The sequence below is a fragment of the Protobothrops mucrosquamatus genome, unplaced genomic scaffold, assembly GCF_001527695.2.
Source record: "Protobothrops mucrosquamatus isolate PMUCROS unplaced genomic scaffold, P.Mucros_1.0 scaffold3205, whole genome shotgun sequence".
NCBI classification, from domain to species: Eukaryota; Metazoa; Chordata; class Lepidosauria; order Squamata; family Viperidae; genus Protobothrops; species Protobothrops mucrosquamatus.
Genome location: NW_015389203.1, coordinates 41635 through 68118, shown reverse-complemented (window position 1 = coordinate 68118; position 26484 = coordinate 41635). Strand labels below are relative to the sequence as shown.

At 36.5% G+C, this 26484-nt stretch overlaps 1 protein-coding gene across 1 annotated transcript; it reads right to left on the bottom strand.

Annotated features, from left to right (window-relative positions):
• Positions 1–256: 256 nt before the first annotated feature.
• On the bottom strand, positions 257–24377 carry PASK (PAS domain containing serine/threonine kinase; the record flags this gene model as incomplete). Its single annotated transcript, XM_015826629.1, is given in 15 exon segments — positions 257–390; positions 1085–1284; positions 3165–3299; positions 4211–4336; positions 7532–7699; positions 9853–10034; positions 11067–12217; positions 13632–13803; positions 17236–17386; positions 18164–18475; positions 18683–18817; positions 19363–19503; positions 21451–21621; positions 23272–23507; positions 24212–24377. Coding segments are annotated over 15 exon segments (3580 nt in total), but the record flags the coding sequence as incomplete, so codon positions are not given.
• Between the last annotated feature and the right edge of the window lie 2107 nt (positions 24378–26484).

Below are 26484 nucleotides of genomic sequence, written 5' to 3'. Positions count from 1 at the left end.
TAAATCCAGATAAGTCACCCCAAAGGGTGACCAATACTATTTTCATCTTAACCCTCTATAATACTACCCTGATGTCCCCAGTGAATTTTGTAGAAACTTCTGGGAGTCCTATTTCTTGAAATGTATGACAGGTATTAAGCAACAAGGATTCCCTCCTCTTACGAGGGTGACGGGTTCAGTTTTTCTATAAATTGCTGAAAAACGTCTTTCTTTTCCTTTGATTTATAATTTGTAAATACATTAGTGAACTACTCACCAACTGACACACTGTAAGGAGGTCGTAGTACAGCATCTATTGTTTCTTCAAGCTCACAAAAAGGATTTTCTCCAAAGACTATGGTATAAAGGGTGATACCTAGTGACCACATTTCCAATTCTGGTCCTGAGTATCTATAGAAAATTAAATAGTTAAGCTCATTGAGTTTAACAGGCAAAATTATTCAAATTCCTTATGTGTCCAATCACATTTGGCCAATAAAGAATTCTATTCTATTCTATCCTGTTCTCTTCTTATTACAAACAAAAGAAACTACTTAAAAAGTAGTACCCAGAAATAATTCCTTCTTTCCATGTTGTTCTGTCCTTTCTCATCTTTTTTCCTAAAGCTTTCTTTATTATTGAGAATAGATTTGATTAGGGGTTACATATGTTTCCCAAAAATGAGGGGGATTCAAAATTAAAAAGACATGTTATATTTCAGTAACATTTCAATTTAATAAGCATGCTGGGTATAACCAAGAAATCTGCCACAAATCACACATTATCATGTTCTTCAGGCTAGGAAATTATAATTAGCAGCTTAAAACCCCCAATGAGTTAAATGCATTTAAAATTGTGGATTAATATTCGCTATGATTTCCCAGTTTGACTGAACCTGGATATCATAAAAATTTCCTAGATTTTTATTTAGCTTGGTTGATAGCTTGACAGCATATTCATAGATCATTTTCTTAATTCTAAATATGATAAAAACTCTTCCATGGTCTTTCCCTATGTGAATTTTGGAGTTCATGTACAGCCTCTCCCCTAAATCAGACTAATGTACTCTATTGAAACATAAATGTTATTTCAAAATCCTACATACGGATTGCCTGATAGCACTTCTGGAGAGCAATACTCAATTGTCCCACAAAAAGTATAGAACATTTTGCCAGGTTCCAAATAAGCAGCTGAGCCAAAGTCTATTAGCTTGATTGTGAAATCTTCAGCAATTATGATGTTCTCATCTTTTATATCTCTGTGAAGAATGTTCCTCGAGCGAAGATAGTTCACTGCAGATACGAGCTGATGCACAGATAAGATGAGATCAGAATAGCATCCACTCCAGATAATAAACTAACTCTAACCAAAGAAATAATTACATGTTCTGCTTAAAATCTTATTAGTTTTTTGCCTTGAAAAAGACATGTAATTAAGAGAATATGAAATTCACATTTCATTTTAATCCTGCTTCTATAGTGATTAAAATTCAAAATTGTCAATACTGTTTTATGTATTACTAGAAGCAATATTTCATACAAAATTTTCATTAGAATAATTCCATGAGGAACATGAGTGTGGTAGTGCCTCTTCTGTTTATATAATAATCAAAGTTTTCTCATTCTGGCTAAACATTCATTCATTTATTATTATTTCCATTAGTTTTATTCCACCTTTCTTATATATTTTGGTCAACTCAAGCTATCAAACATGCTTAATATTTCTGCCTCCTATCTTCCCTTCAGCAACTCTGTAACGTAGATTGGGTTGAAAGAGAGTGACTGGCCTGAAGTCACCCAGCCACTTTTCATCCTAAGAGAGGCCTATATCTCCTGGTTTTTAAGCCAGTACCTTAACTACTACACCAGACAGGTTCCCTCTTTTCCAGTATTAAATATTTACTACTGTATAATCCATAAATGCAGATCTCATAATATTTCTTCATTTAAGCAAGAGCAATTATTGCCTCTACTTTTGGTGCAGCAGTTCTAGTGTGGAGAAAAGTACATCACAGAGATCAATTCTTTACCAAAGGGAGAGACTTACCAAAGGGAGAGACTACTGGGACCTATATAAAGAAGTTATAGCAAACAAGAAGAGTAGTAACCAATATCTTCTCTTGTTTTATTTGCAACAATAACAAATAACTTCTACCCCCACCCCCACCCCATTTATACATAAGTCTCTTGCTTTTCCATCTTTTTTTCTTGTTGGTCAATATGACACCTAGTCTTTCAACAGCATTAGTGACTCTAAGGTACAAAATTACAGATTTCCTAGATATGATTTTTATTTTAATGTCACCACCTTTTCTTACATAACTCATTCAACAATACCATAGCACAGTGATGGCGAACCTTTTAGAGACCGAGTGCCCAAACTGCAACCCAAAACCCACTTATGTATTGTCGGGTGCCGGGTAGGCGTGGCCCATTAGGTGGAGGTGGGCCATTGGGTGGGCATGGCTGCGGTCGTAACGGCAGACTGGGTGGGACTAAAAAGTTCAATCAATCAATTCCAACTTTGCAAGATCTTTTTTTTCCGCAAGAAGTTGAAATTGATTGATTGAACTTTTTTTTTTTTGTGCATGGTGGCGGAGGCCTAAAACGAAAAGGTTTTATAAAACCCAGCTAAAGGCCAAGGACTGGGGCGATGGCGCACGTGCCCAGAGAGGGTTCTGCATGCCACCTGTGGCACGCGTGCCATAGGTTCGCTACCACAGCCATAGCACATTAACTCAGATATATTTTTTATTTCCAAAAAAACACACCTTATAATATATATATATAGAAAAACATATTGTAATAGTGAAAACAGGTTTTTATTAAAATTTGATATGTGTGTGTATGTATATATATATATATATATATATATATATATATATATATTTCACCTTAAGCATTCATTCCTTTTATTTTTCCATGAGTAAGCTTAGAGGTCAGACCACATATAGAATGTACTTTGGAATACAGACCAAAAGACACATATGCAAGAAGCAACATCACAGCACTATTAGAAACTTTGTGATGTTCCTTTATAAAATATCACAGATATCTCAGATCAAGACTAGGGATATAAGAAGAGGAAATTAACTCCTTGGCGTCTGCTTGAAATTTGTACCTGGATAACATTTTTTTTACCTTTTATCAGCTCTTACAGCAGATTGCACTTTACCTAAGACTCACCTGCCGGAATATGTAACTTGCCAAAGGTTCGTCCAAATCAGGTTGATTATCAATGAATGTGAAGAGATCTAGACCAGTTCCATGCTTCTCCATCACCAGCTGAAAAAACTGCTGGTTCTCAAAAATATCTAGTACCTAGTGTCAAAGAATGTACTGTGAACAACTTTCAAAACCCACCCACAAATTTTGTATCCCACCGGACCATTCTCACTTCAAAAGGAATAAACAAGCTACTTTTGTTTATTTACTGGATTTAATTATATTAATTTATTTTTGGACCAATATCCTGCTGTATTCAATACACTCTCAGCAGTTTACAATAAATACAATGAAATGACAGTTTAGTTATTACACAGAATGCCAACATAAGTCATACTAAATAAGAGCGAAATAATAAAAGTGACATAAAAAATTAAGATACAGGATCATGAAAATGCTGTCTAGAATAATTCAGTTTTTTATAGCTTCCTAAAGTCAGTAAGAAAAGGGCTAGAGTACAGGTAGTCCTCAACTTAAAACAATTTGTTTAGTGCAGGAGTCACCAAATTTTCTGGGTTGGTGGCCAGGTGGGAGAGGGAGGGACATATGGGAAAGGGAGGGGCAGACATATTTATGCACGCATGCATACACACCCAAATGTAGCTGCGTGTGCATATGCATAAATGGGCTGCGAGCATATGTGCTCTGTAAATGGGGCTGCTAGCGCCGGCACAAAGGTCGCATCGAGGCTAGCGGCGGCACGAGATTCACTATTACATGTGTTCACTTTTTTCTTCCAGAGCCATCTTTCTGTCTGGCTCTTCTCTTCAATAAACTACAACCTTCTTTCTAAAGCAATTGCCATGTTGTTTATTCCCGGCTTGGATTGGACCCTGATGAAGACTTTTCCCTCAACAATCCAATACTTGAATTTCCATGTTTGGAAATTTGCTATATTCTAACATATCATCCATTAAGATCAAATAAAATGGTTTCACATATACTAGTACAAGGGGCTTAATTCCTGAAGTTATATTTTATATATCTGCTTAACAGGTCTACTATACCTCGATAATATTGGGATGTTGAAGTTTCTTCAGAATAGCAATCTCCTGAGTAACTGTCCCTAGGTCAGGATCCTCCACCCAGCAGTAGTCTAATACCCTTCCTTTCCAAATGAATTTCACTACGACCTATGAATGATAAAATGCAAAAGAATAATTAGACCAAATTTGGATGGGGCAGGATAGGAAGAAGTTAAACTTTTTGTCTATATCTGTTAGTGAAAGAATAAAGCAGAGTTTTAAAAATATACTTAAGATGTGCAATGGCAGTTCAAACAGGCATGTATTTTATATTTATCGTTTTGCTTAAAGAATTCTAGAGTGAATCACATATCATGATGGCATGGGAAGGGCTTTTGTACATGCATTACTTTTTCCTCCCAATAATTCAGTGATTTAACAGAAATTGGTCAACTGAATTTGACTTGCTTTGTTAAAAAGATAAGCAATGCTATCTGAGTAGGCATTTACTAGTTCATGTTTTCACTTCATTATTTAGACATATTGAATATTTAGATTTAAATCAGCATTTCCCAATTTTGGAAATTTCTTGAGGTGTAGGTTTCAGTAGGCAGAATTCCTTAGTCAACATGGCCATTGCTCAGAATTCTAGGAGTTGAAGTCCATACATACATTACCAAAGTTGGGAAACACTGGTTTAAATCAATGTAAGATTCATCACCTGCAGACACTGCAGCTTATAAAAGTTAGCATAAACATTCTAACATAAACTCACTGGTCCAAATACTAATGCAGTAACTCCCAATATTTGTTCTTAGACAAGTGTAAGAAAAGTGAAGATGCCACATATTTCTAAAGATCTGCTCCTCTGAATATTTCTCAATATTGCTCAATTTTCTTTTCATGATAAGATATTGTTTTAATAATTACAATTATTTCCACTTTCTTTAAAAGAAATCTGCTGTTTGTTCAAATTGCAAATCTTTTCTATTTTTTAAATTTCATTTTAGATTTTTATTTTACTGATGTTTAGTGCCCATATATATACTGTTTCAATCAGACAGTATTTATTATTCTTTTTCATTTTTCTTAATGAGTCTGCAATGGGAGTTTTTCAGGCTGTCTGTGGCACAAACGTAAGCTGCAAATAACATGCTCAGAAGTTATACTAGTCCAGACACTATTAGGGAAAAAAATGAAAAATCTCACTGAGAAATAAATTCAAATCCACTGACTCTATGGAAAAAAGGTTTATTCTATCAGTAGCACTGTGAAGTTGCTACTTGAAGCATATATGTATACAATCATCAGAATCAAATGCCATATTCATCAGATTATCTTTTGTGCCAAGCTCCGGTATATATCTAAAATATTAACTTTAATGTGGCTCCTAAGGTTAATCTTGGAATCAAATTCACAACAGTGGCTCGCAAAGTCATTTAGCTTTTTTAGAATGAAAAAAGTGATACCTTTGAGCATAAACTTAATCTAAGAATTTGTTTCCACGAAGCTCTCAGTCATATATAAAGCTTCTCCCATCTCCTACCTAAAAAGTCCTTCAATAAAATGCACTAATTTAAAAAGAGCAGGCTTTTTACTGTGACAATTATTAGATAACTTGGAATCCTAAATCTCTTGCTCTACTGTAAAGATCAGATTTATCCATCACAACTTATCACCTATGGAAGAAAATACTATTTTCCATTTTGTCTATGGATTCTCAATCATCCAGCTCATGGTTGCCCAGTGGTGCTTTTCCAAAGGGCAACTGGACTTTGTTGGGTTTTTTCCTTGAAAATGTTTTGCTTCTCATTCAAGAAGCTGAAAACTGAAGAAGTTTCTTATTTGAGAAGCAAACCGTTTTCAAGAAAAAAAAACACAAGAAGGTCCAATTGCCTTTTAGAAAACCACCTTCAGGACTATTTTTCATTTTAGATTTTTTTTCAATCAGATCAAATTTACTTGTCTACCTCTGAACTAAAGCTCTGACCATAACGAAACAAAGGATACTTTTTCTTCATTTTGCAAACAAAATACAAGTAATCGTCACTTACTCATCATTCAGCGACCATTCAAAGTTACAACCAGGTTTATGATAAGAGTAATCAGACACACAATGAAGAATACACTAGCTGTGTCAAAGGCACTCATGGCTTTTGATATGTATTCCTTATTATATGCCTGCTTTGTTGTTGTTGTTAGTTGCGAAGTCGTGTCCAATCCATTGCGACCCCATGGACAACGTTCCTCCAGGCCTTCCTGTCCTCTATCATCTTCTGGAGCCCATTTAAGCTCACGCCTACTGCTTCAGTGACTCCATTCACCCACCTCATTCTCTGTTGTCCCCTTCTTCTATTGCCCTCAATCTTTCCCAGAATTAGGCTCTTCTCCAGTGAGTCCTTCCTTCTCATTAGGTGGCCAAAGTATTTGAGTTTCAACTTCAGGATCTGGCTTTCTAAAGAGCAGTCAGGGTTGATCTCCTCTAGGACTGACCGGTTTGATCGCCTTGCAGTCCAGGGGACTTACAGGACTCTTCTCCAGCACCATAGTTCAAAGGCCTCAATTCTTTTGCGCTCAGCCTTTCTCATGGTCCAACTTTCACAGCCATACATTGCAACTGGGAAAACATGGCCTTGACTATACGTACTTTTGTTGGCAGGGTGATGTCTCTGCTTTTTAGTATGCTCTCTAGATTTGCCATAGCTTTCCTCCCCAGGAGCAAGCGTCTTTTAATTTCTTGGCTGCAGTCCCCATCTGTGGTGATGTTGGAGCCCAGGAAGATAAAATCTGTCACTACCTCCATTTCTTCCCCATCTATATGCCAGGAATTGAGAGGGCCGGATGCCATGATCTTGGTTTTCTTAATGTTGAGTTTCAAGCCAACTTTTGCACTCTTCTTCTTCACCCGCATCAAGAGGCTCTTTAATTCCTCTTCACTTTCTGCCATTAGAGTGGTATCATCTGCATATCTTAGGTTGTTGATATTTCTCCCGGCAATCTTAATTCCAACTTTTGATTCATCTAGCTCTGCCTTTCTCATAATGTGCTCTGCATATAAGTTAAATAGGCAGGGCGACAGAATATGCCTGCTTATTCTGCTCAAATCTCTTCTTCAATTATCATTTGACTGTGGAATGCTACACAGGTAGCAATTGGTTGTAAATTGGTTATTTTTTCAGCACTGTCATAACTTCAAATGGCCATAGAACAAGTGGTCAGTAAGTAAGGACTATCCGTATTCATCCAGAATATAAAAGAAAGATATTTCTTAATAATGCACAGAACACATAAAATAACATAATGCACAATGGCAAGCAGCTAATACTAACATGACTACCAATTTTAAGTGAATAGCTTTTTTACCTCTTTTTGGTTCATTTTGCACTTTGCTGCCCAGACAAACCCAAAAGCTCCTTTTCCAATAAAAGTAAGAGTATCATATTTCTCTGCATAGCCTCCTTCACAAGCTTTCAGTCTTTCTAATTCTTCGGCTCTTCGTGAATTCTCAAATAAGGGTGTGGTTTTGATTAACTGTAGCAAAAAAAGAATTGATGCAACATCATAACAGTTTAGTGAACTGTTACAACCAAAAGAAGAGAAAAAGAAGGAAAAATGTGGAAATATATTAAAATAATCTTTAAGCTGTAGCTGTCCTGAAATTGTTGATATTTTTGAGCTATTTCTGTATTTGAAATCACTAATTAATTTTGAAATAAATTCAATTATTACCCTAAACTCAAGAGGATGCTCCTGGAAGCAGAGCATCAATCTAATAAATAAATAAATAATGTAGATACTATTTAAAACCATCCAAAGACTAACCAAACATGCTCCAATTTTACCAGATACCTAGTAATCCTGCAAATGTGGCAGTTTCAGTTATTAGTTAAAATGGCAACACCTTGTATTTGTCAAAATTATCATCCAATTCTGTCTGCTTTTATTAGAGATTTCTTGCAAATTGTGCAAAACTGCCAAGAAATGCCTAGAATACTGATGAATGTTCTGAAAGGGTGAGTTGAGATTATTCTTCTATTAAAAATTCCAGATACATAACTCTATGTGCGTGTGTGCATGTGTGTGTGTGTTGGGGAGGAGTACAGGGAGAATCAAAAATAGGGAAAAATCAATGCAATCATGGCATGTTACATAGATAATGGGAAAAGAGCTCATTTTGAATTCAGTAAGGCACTTCTGAGGGTTACAACATTGGGAATCTGATGTGGTAAATATATATAACATTTCAGGAAGGTTAGACTGTCTCCATATATTGTGCAGAGCAGTATCTTTGCAAAGAAACCAAAATATTATATAAATGCTCTGAGTTTCCTATCTTCTGAGTTCCTATGTTTCTTTCCAAAGAGAACTAAATCTACCCTCCCCCCCCCAAAAAAAATATATATGCACAAGGAAATGGAAATGCATTTTATGTCTGTTGCAAAAGGCAACTTTTCTGAAACTTTTCAAAGAAGAAATTTGTATTGTGTTATTGTTTTAAAACAAAAACATCATCCAGGACCAATGGCCAAATCTCAAGAGACCATTGTTTTTTATAGTAATGATGGTACTACTGCAGCCACTATAACAGTGTTTCTTAACCTTGACAATTTTAAGGCATGTGGACTTCAACTCCCAGAATTCCACAGCCAGCAATGCTGGCTGTGGAATTCTGGGAGTTGAAGTCCACATGCCTTAAAATTGTCAAGGTTGAGAAACACTGCACTATAACATACCTCACTTATAGAATGGCTGTCCTCATCTTGCTGAGATATTGAGCAACTAATTGCAGAAACTTTAGTTTTTTTCAAACAAATTAATCCTCCCAACAAACTCTTGGGACCTGACCCTAATTAGAGGATTTTAACAGTTTAACAGATGTGAAAGTTAATTGGATTATCAGTGAAGGACTAGGGCCTAGGCAAATCAATGTCACATTAAGCAGGGCATATTCCCTGGCGTGCACTGCCATCTGGTGGTCTGAATTTCATCTTTTCAGGCGCTGAGTTTTGGCCAAAACCCCAGTGGTCAAGGAAAAAGCACTGACCTCTTATTGCAATACACTACATTTCAGATTTATCTTAGCCACTTATCTAAAGTAGAGGAGCCTTACAGATTGCAGCTGTTTTATTGCTCACCATAGTACCAGTGGCATACATACTCAGATCATTAGGATATCTGCCTATTCCAATATATAATAATTAGGACAGTCTGGGTTTTCCGCAATTGACAATACAAAAGTGTTTTGTGAACACAAACAGAAACTCAAACATGGTACATTATTCATTAAAACAATGACTAAAGAAACAACTCCTTAAAAGAAAAAGAAAAAAAGGTCAACAGAGGGGGCAAGAGATGTTTATGAGCCATAAATTAAGAATTAGAGGAGGAGCTAAATAATCCATTCTGGGGAATGCCAGGGAAGGTTTTTCAGCATAAACACTAGCATTAAAATGTAGTTCCAAGGTCCCTGCCCTTTTTAGACTATAGCAATAATTTCCTATTGGATGATTTAATCATACCTCGTAGGTTTCACTCAAAATTTTATTCCTACTATCGGTTAAACAAGAATTCCTTATAATGAAGATATGTGGACTTCATCTCCCAGAAATCAGCAGTGAGTAGGGTTGGCTGGGCCAACACTAAGAAAAACTATAGGATGATTATATAGAACTCAATATACTTACTTCTGACAAATTAACAGCTGAGACTTCATCTAATGTTTGGCAGGAACTGGCCAAGCTAGAAAGAAGTATTTGTGTCTTTGCTGCTGCTTGTTTCTGGCTTTGAAAAAAGTCTCTCATAACCCAAATACAAAATAGAGCAGCCGGATCATGTAATTCCACACGTTTCACTTCAAAGAGTATGCCTGAAAAATTATTAACCAAGATAAAAACACATAAAACATATAAAACGAGATAAAGAAAAGAAGTACAACACTTACCTGAGAATGAGATTCTTAATTTGGGGTAGAGTCAGGGCAACTGGATGGAGCTGAGAGTTTACTGACCAGATGCCTTTCTTGATGCCTACATGGAATTCACAGCAGATATTTTTTTCTTTGGACCTTAGGAGAGAAACATCTGCGGCTACTTAGGATTGAACTCCCAGCCTTCTGAGTAGGAAGCAAGTGTCTTCACCACTAGGCCACTACGCTGCTCAAATTCATACTCAACAATATTATTCTAAAATAAGTTATGGCTTTAATCAGCTTTTCTGAATATTGCATGATCTAGAGTTCCTGGGACAGTAACTGTTAAAATTCTCAGTCAACGCATATTGGAAACTACCTGGTAGGAAAGGCTAACTTTGACTTTCAAAACACCTTGAAATTTGTTCAATGCTGTGAGTCAAGATCATTAATAACTAATCAGCTCAAAATATTATAAATATAAATTTCATAAAAATAAGGCAAGGTTGGAATTTTGTCTAAGGGTAGGCAGATAGCCAAATTCTTGCAAAAGCTTTCTCCAGCATCCCACCAGAAATTTAGATTGCCCCCCTAGGATCTTGTGTTTTCCAAAAGCTATAAAGCTATATTTATTTTATACCTACCAACAAAAGAAAATCTATAGCTGGAATGTTGTTAACTATGATTAGGGATTTTAGATTATATCTGTTTATGTATTGTTCTTAATCCAGTTGTAGTATCTGTTTAGGTATGATACTCAAGAGTATACTATGATTGGTCTATAAGGAAGGAAGCAAGGAATGCTATCAACCAAGAGAAATTAACAAAATCAGATTAATATTTAGTATAGTTAGATAGTCTGTTCATAAATTTTCTTTGGTATTCAATATCCATCCCTTTCATAATAAACTCCCATTCCCTGTAGCTTTCTAAACAATATTTATTAAAGACCAGGGAGAGAGAGAGCAGTTACAATTGCTTCTAACTTACTGAGTCGGGAACCATCTCGGTGGTAGCAGTTACCAGTATAGCTGCCTTCTAGTATTTCAGTGTTCAAAGTTGTTGGAGATAGCACATTTTCTAGTTTTACAGGAGTTGATGTTATCTGTGCCAAATGCGGCTGCTTTAATGCCAGGAAATCTTCTTGAGATTCAACATTACTTTTTAGTGAATTAATTTCTAGATCATCCCTCAAAGTTGGTACAGCACTTTCAAGTTTTGAAGTACAAAGTATAGAGAAATCACTGTCAAAGTACTCAGAAGACTTATTAACAAACAAGTTCTTCTGACTGGCTGATGGAGAGCTACCATTCAACAGAAACTCCAACTGATCACTTGTAATATCATTTGCCTGATCCAGGGACTGGATGAGATTTTTCGCATCTAAGAAGGAAAGTTTTATTGGTCCAAAGGCAGCACATGGGTCAGATCTCACCTCTTCACTAATCCCCAGATTCATCATTCCACAGCAAACAGAATGGTTACTACCCACATTCTCACTTCCCATAATTATAGAGGCATCATAAAGTTTTGATGATCCTCCATGTACAGGAAGACTATTGCTCTTTTTTGCAGGCAGGAAAACTGAAGAATCAATAGTTGAACTTTCTAAGGAATTATTCTCAAAAGCTAAGCTAATGGTTCTATTCATTAGAGTTCTGTGTGGAATTTCATGGCTTTGCGTTGAATTAGATGCTACATCGTCCTTTGGCTCATCCGGTGATGGAGTTCCAAATGAACCATGAACAGCTTCACAAGGCACATTTGCCTCAAGTTGTAATTCAGCTTTTAATAAATTTTTATCAAATGTCTCACTGCCCAGGAGAGAATTTTTCCTTCCTCTTCTTATTGTGGAAGGCTGGTACTTCATGTCTTGCAGTGAAGTAGAATCCTGTATATTCAAATTATCATTTTCTTCCTGAATTAGGTCATAAGTATTTCTGGAAAGGCAATTATTTACTTTACTTCTATCATCTAATACATTTGATTCTGAATGATTCTGTTTTAGAGAATGTAGTTCATTCATCTGGTGGATAGCAGATTTTCCAGTCTCTTTTTCAATACCATCTTCACAATATAGATTCTCAGAAGATACAGCTTCGTTAGTAGCTAGCACATTATTGCTAGGTATATGGTTTCTGCTGCAAAAAAAAAGATTCTTTTATTATGTTGAAGAACCCAATATCTTTCTCACTGTGTTCTCGCATAATTTATTTGTATTCTTTCTTTGAAATGATTCTGCAAACTATTAAAGTATAATTTGTATGGCACTATAGTAAGTTTGGCTAACTATACTCAGAGAGACAGCATTAATAGCTCAATACTGTATTTGAAAGTAGGAACCAATGATCTCAGGGAGATCTGTTTTAGGACCAGTATTACTCAACATTTTATTAACAATCTAGAAAATAGGATTGATGAGTTTATTATCAAAGAAGAGCAATACCAAAGAATGTTGAAACTACTGTACAATTGCACTCATTTCACACGCTAGCAAAGTCATGCTTAAGAGCGTACTATAGCAATAGCACTTAGACTTATATACCACTTCATAGTACTTTACAGCCCTCTCTAAATGGTTTACAGAGTCAGCATATTGCCCCCAACAATCTGGGTCCTCATTTTACCGACCTCGGAAGGATGGAAGACTGAATCAACCTTGAGCAGGTGAGAATCAAACTGCCAAACTGCTGGCAGCTGGCAGTCAGTAGAATTAGCCTGCACTATTGCATTCTAACCACTGCACCACCCCAGCTCAAGCTAGGTTTCAGCAGGTTTCAATTATATGCAGAGTACATCATGCAAAAAGCTGGGCCAGATGAATCACAAGCTGGAATTAAGATTGCTGGGAGAAATATCAACAATCTCAGATATGCAGACAATACCATTCTAATGGCAGAAAGTGAAGAGAAACCAAAGAGCCTCAGGGTGACTTAAGCCATGAAATTAAAAGATGTTACATCCTTGGGAGGAAAGCTATGGCAAAGCTAGACAGCATATTAAAAGCAGAGACATCACCTTGCCAACAAGGGTCCACATAGTCAAAGCTATGGTTTTCCCAGTAGTAATGTATGGCTGTGAGAGTTGGACCATAAGGAAGGCTGAGCGCTGAAGAACTGATGCTTTCAAATTGTGGTGTTGGAGAAGACTCTTGAGAGTCCCTTGTTCTTCAAGGAGATCAAATCAGTCAATTCTAAAGGAAATCAACCCTGATTGTTCTTTGGAAGGACAAAAGATTCTGATGTTGGGAAAGACTGAAGACAAAAGGAGAAGGGGATGGCAGAAGATGAGACAGTTAAATAGTGTCATCGACACAATGAACATGAATTTGGGCAAGTGCAGGAGACAGTGAAAGATAAGACCCTCCATGGGGTCAAAGAGTCAAACGCAACTTAGCCATTGAACAACAACCATTGCTACTAGACTGCTTTTCCTGTAATATTAAACTCTCTACCTTTGTTATTTAAAGAGGCTGAATCTCCCACTCCTTCCATCCTATGATATAACTTTTCCAGCATGGGAACAGTAAAACAGACTCGTGCATATGAAACCTACCTAATTAGGGATGCAGATACCACTGCAGGAGGCAGCAGAGCACAGGACACATTTCCCAAACTTTCCCGCTGGATTTCCTTTTTAGGTGGAAGCTCAGCTCCATTCCTCCCTAATTCTTGTTGTTCCTTCAGATCTGGCAAATCCATGTCTCCAACAAAGAATGAACGGGTGACTGCATCAGAAGAAAACAGTATGGGCAATAATCCTTTCAGCAAAATATGCCCCAAGAGGCTCCAATGCCACTTTACATGTGAAATATGGCACGGGTAATAATGACAATTAAACACTTAAGTATTTATAATGCAATTTAAATTTAGGAAGGAAGTTTGAAAGCTATTCATGACATGCATTCCAACTTGGGTAAATAATTTCCCAAGAAAATCTTATGTTTTAAGCCAAACAAGGTTTATTTTTTATTTATCTTATTTATTTTATAATAATATATTATAATTAATATATAAATTAATAGAAATATTAAATAAGTGTAATAACAATAATATAAAAAGTGGAAAGAGCGGCATATAACTAAGGCAGAATGTCAGCAAATAGCCCAAGCCTGCAAAAATGAAGTGAGGAAAGCTAAGGCTCAAAATGAACTAAGGTTTGAGACGAAAGTCAAAAATAACAAAAAAAAAAAGCTCCTTTCAACATGTAAAAAATAAGAAAAAAGTCAAGTAAATTGGTCCATTAGTGGGAGAAAGTGGCAAGGTGACAAGCAACAGGGCGAAAGCACAACTACTTAACTGGTTTTTTGCACCCATCTTTATACAGAGGGGGGAAAAAACTGTCCAACCTATCAAAAAAAGTACCATAAAAAACAGATTAGGAATACAAGTCAAAATAGGCAAGAAAATGGTAAGAGAGCACCTGTCCACCCTAAATGAGTTCAAATCACCAGGACCAGATGAAGTGCATCCAAAGGTTCTGAAGGAACAGGCAGATGTGATCTCAGAACCACTGAACTATATCTTTCAAGGATCCTGGAGCACCGGGGAAATACCAGAGGATTGGAAAAGAGCTGATGTAGTTCCCATCTTCAAAAAAGGAAGAAGAAAAAAACAGATCCAAGAAACTACAGACCTATCAGCCTGACCTCAATACCTGGGAAGATTCTGGAAAAGATAAACAATGAATCAGCGAACAGTTAAGAGGCAAACAAAGTCATTACCAAAAGCCAACATGGGTTTGTAAAAAACAGATCATGCCAGACAAATCTTATTGCATTCTTTGACCAGGTGACAAAATTAGTGGACCAGAGGAATACTGTGGATATAATTTACTTGGACTTCAGTAAGGCATTTGACCACAACCTACTACTTGATAAGATAGACAAATGTGGGTTAGACAGCACACCACCAGATGGATTCATAACTGGCTGACCAACTGCACTCAATGTGTAGTCCTCAATGGACTACATGGAGGAAAGTATGCAGTGGGATATCCCAAGGCTCTGTTTTAGGCTCAGGACTCTTCAACATCTTCATCAATTATTTGGATGAGGGGATAGATGGGGAACTCATCAAATATGTAGACGACACCAAGCTGGAACGAGCTACCCCCCGAGATCCGGACAATCCCGGATCTCCTAACCTTCCGCCGCGCCCTCAAGACATGGCTTTTTCAGCAAGCGGGACTGACCTAGGGTGAATTTTAAATAGGGATAATTTTTAATGATTTTAATAATGTCACAGCTACAAATATTTGGTTTTTAATTGGCTTTTATAGGGGAATTGTTGTGTGTNAAATAAATAAAATAACCAACACTCCAGAAGATAGGCTTAAGATATAGAATGATCTTGACGGACTTGAACATTGGAATGAAATTCAATGGTGAAAAAAGTAAGGTTCTACATTTAGGCAAGAAAAACCAAATGCACAGGTACAATATAGGTGGTACCTCGCTTAATAGCAGTAACTGTGAGAGGGATCTTGGAGTCCTAATGGACAATCACTTAAATATGAGCCAGCAGTGTGCTGCAGCTGCCAAAAAGGCCAACACAGTGCTAGGCTACATTAACAGAGGGATAGAATCAAGATCACGTGAAGTGTTAATACTACTTTATAATGCCTTGGTAAGGCCACACATGGAATATTGCATCCAGTTTTGGTCATCATGATGTAAAAAAGATGTTGAGACAGTGCAGAGAAGAACAACAAAGATGATCAGGGGACTGGAGGCTAAAACAGAATAGTTGCTGGAATTGGGTATATCTAGTTTAATGAAGATAGATAGACAGACAGACAGACCTTTATTGTCATTTTTTACTGTGGGAACAATGGCGCACATTAAAAATGAAATTTAGTTGCTTGCTCTCAAAGTGTACACATACATAACACACACATAACACACACAGAGAAGGACTAGGGATGACATGATAGCAGTGTTCCAATATCTCAGGGGTTGCCACAGCGAAGAGAGAGTCAAGCTATTCTCCAAAGCACCTGAGAGCAGGACAAGAAGCAACGGATGGAAACTAATCAAGGAGAGAAGTAACCTAGAACTAAGAAGAAATTTCCTGACAGTTAGCATCAGTGGAATCGCTTGCCTCCAGAAGTTGTGAATGCTCCAACACTGGAGTCAACATTAGAAATGTTGCAGCTATGTAATAGATGATCTGATTTATATTTGTTTGCATTACAAATAAAATCCTGAAAACTAGTAAATGTGAAACCCACGTTACTTCGTGTCAACTTTTTCTAATTAAGTCCAGATATACAATTCTCAGAATTCTCCTACATAATTCTCTGTAACCTGGTTCCATTGGGGATGTAAATTTAAATAATCTCCTTCTTTGTACAGGTAGTCATTTACTTACCACCACAATTGAGCCTAAAATTTCAGGTAAGGGGATTTTGACCCATTTGACCTTTTTTGCCACAGTTGTTAAGTTGAATCACTACAGTTAAGTTAGTAACATGGTTTTTAACTTCCCCATTGGCTTTGCTTGTCAGAAGGTTGCAAAAGGTGATCACATGACCCTAGGACACTGCAAGTCATAGATACATGCCAGTTGCCAAGCGTCTGAATTTTGATCACATGACCATGGGGAATTGGGGATGTTGCAATGGCTATGTGAAAAAAGGTTATATATCCCTTTTTTCATTGCCGTCATAATTTCAAATGGTGACTAAACAAATGGTTGTAAGTTGAGAACTATCTGTAATCTATTCTATATAACAATACTGAATCCTATATTTTTAGTCAGAATTGTCTTTTAATGCAATTAGAGCTCACTGACAATCACCCTGCACTATATATCTCAAAGATATACTCTAATTCTAATACTGATGACAGTTCCCAATATCAAGAGTGCAACTACAAATCAGTCTCCATATGAAAAAAAATCTTTTTATAAATGGATTTGCCTTAGAGAAATAAAATAAAAACTAGGAAGTTGAATTGTGGATTATTTATAGATTAAATTAGATTAGATGCCCTGAAATCAATAGAACATAGCCATGACTAAGTTAAATCCCAGTATTATTAATTTATATGTTCTGAATACAGTATGTTAACATCCTACCATTATAAAATCTGATGCCAAGCACAATCTATTGAAAACATTATTTTGGGTGAACAATGTTATCTGTGAATAAAATTTACCTTTCCCAATAGCACATCCATCCTTCTGCATTCCTTCAGAGGAATTCGTGTTTTCTGCATTCACATAGCTTTCTCTAGATTGTGGGAGTTGCACAGAAGAATCAGTCTTATCCATGTTCTTGTAAAATCCAGGAATCAAGAATGTAATATTCTATAATAGAAAATGAGAAATTATAAAAGTCATCCCTTTTCTCTTTTTCTGTGGCAATTAATAGTAACCAATTTTTTATTTTTTTTAAAAAAAAACAAAGATGTACATAGAGTGCTACTGTAAAATGCAACTTGCTGCTGGAAACTTAAAAGTGAAGTTTCCCATCCTTTAACTAAAATGAATAAAATATTTCTGGTAATTTAATTACCAGATACCTGGTATCAAAAACAGTCTTTCCCAATCTTAAACTCTCAGATCTTATCTACCTATATAGCTCATCAATCTCTGGCCATGATTGTAAAAAAATTTTTTTAGAGTGCTCAAGAATGAACTGCTCTAAATCAGCGGTCCCCAACCTTTTTGGCACCAGGGACTGGTTTCATGGAAGATAATTTTTCCACCGACCGGGGGGGGGGGCATGGTTTTGGTTTCGCTCACTCACGCATTGCTCACTTCCAGCTGTATGACTGGTTCCTAATAGGCCATGGATCGGTAGCAAGTCGGTGACCCAGACGTTCGGGATCCCTGCTCTGCAATTAAAGGCCTGTCAAAATCCCCAATATTTATCAGCACTAATCAGTTTCCCAATTTGATGGCCCTCAAATGAATTGGACTCTAATTTGTAGAAATTCCAAACACCATGGGATCAGACAATGGATAATATGAAATACTAGAAACCTGGTAATTGAAGCTAAATATATTTTTGAAGAGAATATCCTTCTAGGAAAGACTGTACTTTACAAAAACTTTTTCTGTAGAGAAATATAAGATTTTTACCTTGCCTAATAGTTCTTTCTTCTCATAACCAAAAAGCATTAGGGAAAACGTATTGTTAATCCCATAAATTGTGCCATCTGCCTGAATGGTTACCAATCCACTGATAGTTGTGAACACCCAGATGGTAGCACAGAAGCAACAATCTATTGGTAAAGATGTGCTGTTTTCCAAAGCTTCAGTATCCATAGCTGGTGGAGGGTCATCTGATACTGAAATAACTTCATCAACAGGAGGATTTACTTTCAGTTTCAAGCTGAGAGGGAATGTTGTTCCTTCCCTTGATCGGCCAACAGATCTCTGAATTTTGATATTCTGAAAGAAGAAAGCTATAATCATATAACAATGCAAATCTAAGCTACTAAAATTTCCATTGACAAAGGCTAGAAAATGAAGAGTAAAGGTTTCAAATTACTATATAGTTGAAGTTAACCCAAACATTATTTTATGTAAAAATCATTCCATTCTTTCATTCATTTATTCATTCAAGGCAATAATTGTCTATAATAAACTTAATGGTACCTTTGGAATTTTTTTCCCAGGTGCAGGAAGTTGGATAGAAGGTATCAAATCTTTTATGTAGTGACCAATCACATCTTCTGATGATGAATATCCATGAAGGTGAGCAAAAAGGGGGTCACAAGAAGTAATTTCTCCCTTAATATGAGAGTTCAACATAATTTGTATTATAATTGCTAGGCATTCAGTTCTAAAGCACTGATTTTATAGCAGTATTAAAATGATCAAACACAATATAGTTGGGCTGTTGATTTAGGGGATAGAGCCCAGAAAAACTACTTTGGGACAGATGAACTTCCATACTGATTCTATATCCTGCAATGTCTAATTTTTACAGTAATTTTACTTAAAATATTTATATCATGCCTTTCTAGAAGAGGGCAATAATAACATTTAAAGAAAAAAGTCTCATTTACTTCCATGAATCATAGACATATTTGTTACAACTGCTTCACATCAACAAACATCAAGATAGCTGTATAGCTATCAAATCATTTATTTAAAGAATTTCAGTTCCACTGCACTATTTCAGGAACAATGGTTCTTGTGTACAATTATAAGACAACTAAGCACATTCCTGTTTTTTTTTCTTTTATAAAGTTGCTAACATGAGGTTTGACATCCATATTAAGGGGCAAGCTTGTTTCTGTAATTTCCATTCAATTATTTTGTGGTTTACTCACATTAGTTTTGAAGAAAACGGAAGCAGAGAGTCTTTCCACAGGCTCCAAAACAACAACACAGTACTGACTGCAATGGCCTTTGATTTTTTTTGTCCATATAGTGACAGGAATCTTTTCGTTGTTTTGGGAAATGGCATCTACCTGGTGATAAAATACATGTTAGCTTTCTAAATTGCAGGTTTATACAGGCCGTCTGGAAGCACTGTCTTTTAGAATGCGTTTCTATACTTCATCCATATTTAATGTTAATGAATATATGCACTGATATTTGTAGATATGAATTGTCATTAATTATATGAAAATTACTTTAGCAAGTTTTATCAAAACAGTTTTATTTCCAGATGACTACACCATAATTAACTTTGTATATAAAAGTTTGCCATGGCTATCCAAGATTTAAGATGCTTGAGTTATGATATTTATATCCTGTAGATGATTTAAGACATATCCTGCAAGGAATTATATCAAAATTGTACATATTTGAATATCAGTTTTTGAATATTTTAAGTCAATGGTTCTCAATCTTTTCCTCACCATGGACCCCCTTTAAATACCTTTTGTGGATACAGATAACCAAGACTTATGATTTATATTATAGCATTTCTTCAAGACTTCCTGGACCCCCTGTGACATCACAGTCCCCCAGGGATCCGTAGACCAATTTGAGAAACACCGTTTTAAATTAAAGATACATAAATTCACAATAATTATCACTACAAATCTACAAACTATCATCAGTAATATTTTCCCACTTCAAATTTATCAGAGAAGCAAGTATAATGTGAATTAAGTCAGGTACAAGCAATAACAATTAGGAACCTTAAGATTAGTGCTTTGTTTAAAGGTCAAGAATAAATGTATAGAATCCAGGGAGATTTATTTTTGAGTAAGCAGGATGAACAGGACTGAATATTTTAGGCATATTAGTTGGCATAAAATAAAGCAAAGATTTCCAGATCGACCAATTTCTATTATATCTCTTACTGCATATAGTACACAAGTCAGAGACAAATTCCTCTTATTGTGGAAAGTTTATGCAACAAGTATGTCCTTCAGATGCCACAAGAATTTTTATTGGTTTTCTAGGGACACAGTTCACATCTTACATTTCTGACTAATATATCAAAGCAAATGTAGCTCTATGTGTATGTGAAATTCTCAACAAAATAGCCAGCTTTTCAACTCGCTTGGTAGCACTATTTTTAAAAGCAATTTGATCTGCTATAGAATAACTAGGGAATTTAATGTTCACAGTGAAATGCAGAAAAACAGAACAAGCCAATTCTGTCTGATTGTCATCAGTAGAGAAAGATTAAAAAAGGTTTGTTTTTCTTATGAACTACTCATGCTTCTTTATCAAAAAGGATCACATTATTTAAAAATAATTATTTAATATAGCTAATTCTGAGGGTATGATATATTTGTTAACAGTCTAGATCAGAGGTCCCCAACCTTTTTGGTTTGGCGGCCCGGAAAGGGAGGAAGGCACTGTTACGCGTGTGTGTGCATGCACAAATGGGCCGTGTGTGAGCGCATGCACAAACAGGGCCACATGAATGCGAATGCCACAAATAGGGTGACGCTAGCGCTGGTGGGATGCTCAGCACAGCGCTAGTGTCAGAGGGATGCTCAGGGTGGCACTAGTGCTGGCAGGACTCTTGGAATGGGGTGGCGCTAGCACTAGTGGGACACTCGGGGCAGGGTGGCGCTAATGCCAGGATGCTCAGCGCGGTGTTAGCACCGGTGGGACGCTCAGCGCAATACTAGTGCTGGCAGGACACCTATGTACAGTATATTTAAGCACATTCAGACTTTTCTAGCACGACAGAGAAATACTAAAGAAAGGCACATTATCTTTACTACATGCCTGATGTATATATAAAGCCATCACATTGTTTTACTTCTATTATAGCTTTAGAAGTTTAAATGTCAAACCTTTAAATTCTTCAACAATAAATCTGAACATAGGCAAATCTATATTGAAACAAACAGGATTACTGTAGATTCCTAAGGCTTCTGTGATAGAAAAGCAATTGAAATACTGATAAGCATATTTCTGGTATAAGATATTTAATTGAAATCACGCACCACTGTTCCTGGAATTACTGGTCCATGTTCTTCAAGATCAGTATATCCTTTTTTCAGAGCTTCTACAATATCCCAGTTGGATTTTGAAATCATTTCAGATAATTTCCGTCCAATCATTTCCTGGGCACTATATCCAAGAATCTTGCAGGCTTTATCATTTGCAACTAGAATCTAAAAAAAACAAACAAGAAAAATTCTCTTCTGGTGGACTTTGAAACTAAGCATAGTTGGGCTTTCTTTATATTTGGATAGGGGACCTCCAAGGAATACAGATACAGTACATTAGTTTGATAAGGCAAAACTATTCCAGAAGCAAATAGTAGCAAATTATTTCCATATTATAGCATTTTTTCAAGATTTCGTGGACTCCCTGTGACATCACAGCCCCCAGGGATCTGTGGACCAATTTGAGAACCACTGTTTTAAATTAAAGATTCATAAATTCACAATAATTATCACTATAAATCTACAAACTATCATCAGTAATATTATCCCACTTCAAATTTATTAGAGAAGTATAATGTGAATTAAGTCAGGTACAAGCAATAACAATTAGGAACCTTAAGATTAGTTCTTTGTTTATTCAAAAGTAACAGTAATTGATAAATGTGATATTAAATAAATCATTAGCATGTACAATAGTTTTTAAAATAAATTAAAACTATGTTCTAGTTTAGCCTGTTGTGTCAGCCTAATTTTAGTTCATGATTTGTTTAGTTCATGGTCCAGTATTTCAGATGAATTGGGCTGAATTAATCACTGTTAACTACGGGTAACATGAACATAATCTTAATAGTTTCTAGCTAGAGTACAAAATATATCATGAGATGAACAGTAATTATTGCTTTATCATGTACATCTATGTTCACATATCTAAATATCGCTTGTTTATTGAACTAATAATAATTGGATGAATTTGTTGCATATACTAAGCCCAAGTCAACTGTGTAGCGTAATATGTGAATCAAGTCACAGAATTTTTAGCCTACTCTATTTTGCTCAGATGGTTTATTTATAAAATTAAAAATCAGTACTCCTTAACATATCATTGAAGTTTTGTTTACAAACATGTCTTCAGTAGGTACTACAAGCTTAAATAACCAGCAAATGCTAACAAATGAGTAATCAGACAACTGCAATTTTATGGGTGTTAAATCCAGGCAGTAGCATTTTGGTAAAAATACTTAATTGGCTTTTAACAATGAAGTGGCATGCCAAATATAGTTATTAACAAAGTAAAACTAGCCCCATTTTAGTTTCAATTTTTGTACAGAGCTAGTTATAAATGTGGCACAAATTACTCCAAAATACCTATTATTGAAGAAATAAAAATTGACATGGATCTTATTCCATTTTCAAAATGGATTTGTAACAGATCCTCTGTTCCAAAATTAAATATATGAAACCTTCTCTAACTGCTTTTCCAAAGAGAACTTTCTAATGGTTACACTTAATATTGATGGGGGAAAAATCCTTAATATATCTTGTATATCATAGAAATCTATAAGATTTACAAAGTGTCCTTTGGGAAGTATGAAATAAGATCTAATATTTTCTGCCCCTAATTATACATTCTACAGTATAATTAAATCAGTATTGTACAATGAGACCATAAAATATGTGCTTTTTTTTTAATCTTTTCCCACAAATTTTATTCCTAATAAAATTTTATTCCTAATAAAATTTGTGTACAAAAATCCCTAATAAAAATTGGGAATTATTCAAATGATTGTGGTACAATACATTCTGTAAATACAAGAGAATTTCATGTCTATGGAACCTGTATATATACACGTGACATTAAGCAAATCCATTTAGTACCTCAGTTGTTCTAACATCCACAGTGAAGATAGCTTTGTTTGGGTTACGGATACTACTTGACAGTGCCTGAATGGATTCTCCCCAAGTCAGTGCATTTAAGAGAGAACAAGAAGAGGTGCTGCATATGGAACAACAAAGGGAATCATTTTCCAAATGATCCCAAGAGCTATGAAGTTTGCCAGTGCAAATATTCCGGGCAGCTAATGAAGATAAGCAGTAGGAATTCCATCCATTTTCTAAGAACAAAAAGAAAAAAGCATAGATGCACAAATAGTAGAATTACAGCTTTCAAGACAATTTTGCAAAGTATCAACGTTATTAAAAACAAAATGATAGGAAAACATTGTTCAGACATAAATTAGGTAGAAACAGTTTAGCAAGAAATGTTTGCCTCAGTTAATACCTTAAACCAGGCATGTCAAATTCACGTCACGTGACATTGCATGACATATCGCGACTTTTTCCCCATTGCCGGCAATGGGGTGGGCGCAGTTTCGGCGTGACGTATCCGGCCCACGGACCGGCAGTTTGACATGCCTGCCTTAAGCAGACAAAAATAACAGGACCGCCAAAAAACACTATCAATACATCTGTGATTTTAAAATAGTTATTTGCTTGTTGGTTTACATTTCCTGTTTCTAAATTGCCTATCTCCTTCAGATCTATTTACACTCAATTTCTTATATTCTCTAGTTTCCATTCCTTTGAAGTGCTTTAGACAAGGCATTTAATGCATAATTGAACTATAGCATTATTCATAGAAGTTTAGAAAGAATCCAGAAGAGTTTTCTACTGTATTTATAATCCTTCAGTCTTTTCCCAACCACTGTTATTTTCTTTCTCCAGAAAAATCTGCTAAGAATATCTTCTGTTCAGTAGTTATTCTTCTCTTTAATTAACAATTGATTTATATTTGTTGCTAGGCAAAGTAATCAATCACCTGACAAAGATGCTTTTTTCTTACACAGCCTTGAAAGCCAACTCTTCCTTTTCTTATTTGTCCAGGGAAAAGATTTGCTCAGTTCTTCACAGATCCCAGGCTCAGTCACAGAGACAGAGGGGCCTGAAATGATTTCTTTAGAAGTTATAAACTCCTTATCTGTCATGCTTGTAGGTGAACTACAGGAAGTTCTTCACAGAAACTCCAGGCTCTGAAACAGAACAGCATGTTATATCTAGGACTGGACATATTCTTTCAAATCAGCAAGATTCTGAAGTATTTATAAAAAGGAGACTACTAGTAGAGTTGAATTGCCAAAATAGCAAGCAAATGTGGTGCTTGTGGCACTTTTCAGGAAAAGAAAATGAGAAAAATAGTAAGCGTAGCAGAATACAAAACCGCAGGAAAAGAAGAATTAAGATATGCCTGAAAATATCATTCACTGCAGGCTGTATAATGTCAGAGGACAAAGAAAGCACGCGTTCAGGTTAATTGCAACTTAGCACAAAATTCATTACTAAATTGGTATTCATTTTCTAAGCATCCCAGCCAGGCATTTGTAGTGGGGCAGGGACCCCATTTCCCAGCCAGGAATGCATAGCGGGGCAATGACTTCAAAGATAGTTACAATCTGGAAAGAGACGGAGAATGGCACAGAGGTGATGCATTTGGCATCTCAACTAGTTTCTACTAACCTGACAAAGGGGAAGACCCCGAGGAGCAATTGGACAACTTCCGTCAGGAAAACACTAACACAATTGGAACTGTTTTCGAGTGCAACTGGTGGTTAGTTACACCAGAAGGCTCCCCGACAGGCGCAGGAGATGGCAGGGTGCCTCTTGCGGCTGCTCTGGTGGCTGCTAAACTTAGAAGGAGCAGCTCGCTACACATATGCTGATAGGATCCCTTTCATTGTATCATACGAGATTTTCTTTGATTGCTAAAAACAAACCATAGAAGAGTTCCCTCCTCCCCCCCCCCCCCGGAGTCATCAGAACGCCTCTACTCCTGCGGAATAACTTACCCAACTGCCTGCCCGAGGGGAGAAGTGTTCAGTCCGAGCCAAGTAGGCGGGGAATGCCTACCCAGTTACATGAGGAGCCAAGCAACGCGACGGAACTAGAAGCCGACAGTTCGATAACCCAACCAGTTCTGAGGGGTGGGGTTTCCNTTTCGAGTGCAACTGGTGGTTAGTTACACCAGAAGGCTCCCCGACAGGCGCAGGAGATGGCAGGGTGCCTCTTGCGGCTGCTCTGGTGGCTGCTAAACTTAGATGGAGCAGCTCGCTACACATATGCTGATAGGATCCCTTTCATTGTATCATACGAGATTTTCTTTGATTGCTAAAAACAAACCATAGAAGAGTTCCCCCCCCCCCCCCCCCCCGGAGTCATCAGAACGCCTCTACTCCTGCGGAATAACTTACCCAACTGCCTGCCCGAGGGGAGAAGTGTTCAGTCCGAGCCAAGTAGGCGGGGAATGCCTACCCAGTTACATGAGGAGCCAAGCAACGCGACGGAACTAGAAGCCGACAGTTCGATAACCCAACCAGTTCTGAGGGGTGGGGTTTCCACGACGTTCAAAGACAAAAAGATCCCGCGCAAATTGTTGCTAGGGACGCGCGACAAGCGGGTTCTGTTCGGTAGAGCGCGGAGGAAACTCATCCATTCAAATCTTGCCCGCATTCAAATCTTCTCTTTCCCAGGAAAAAGGGCAATATTCTTAACTATCCGTAGAGGGCTTATTATTTAATCTATTACAGCGTAAATAATAGTCGTGGCATTTTATAGTCTCAAAATATAGCTTAAACTATCGTGGAGCCTAATCCACTTTCTCTTAATAAAATTAAAAGAACCATATCATATTTTTCAAAAAAAATTACAACATTGATTTTTCTAGCCTTTCTAATAAAGACTCGAGATGTAATTGAGAATTTTTTCACTGGGAATTTTCTTCCAATAATAAATAGTTTAAAAGAACAAAAGCATCCATAAAAAAAAGTGGGAGGAAGGCTCCAAGTCAAACGCATTTCTTGGTGATTTTGTGAGCACATGATACAGCTTTCTTAGTAATAATTGGCAGGTTGTTTTCCATTACCTTTCTCCTTGAATCCCCCCCCCCAATTTAGTCAACATCCCTATACCCGATTATCTTTCACCTAAGTACACACTAGGCCGTCACTGCTTCATTCTGAACTCAGACAAATAATAATAATAATAATAATAATAATAATAATAATAATAATAATAATAATAATAATAATAATAATAATA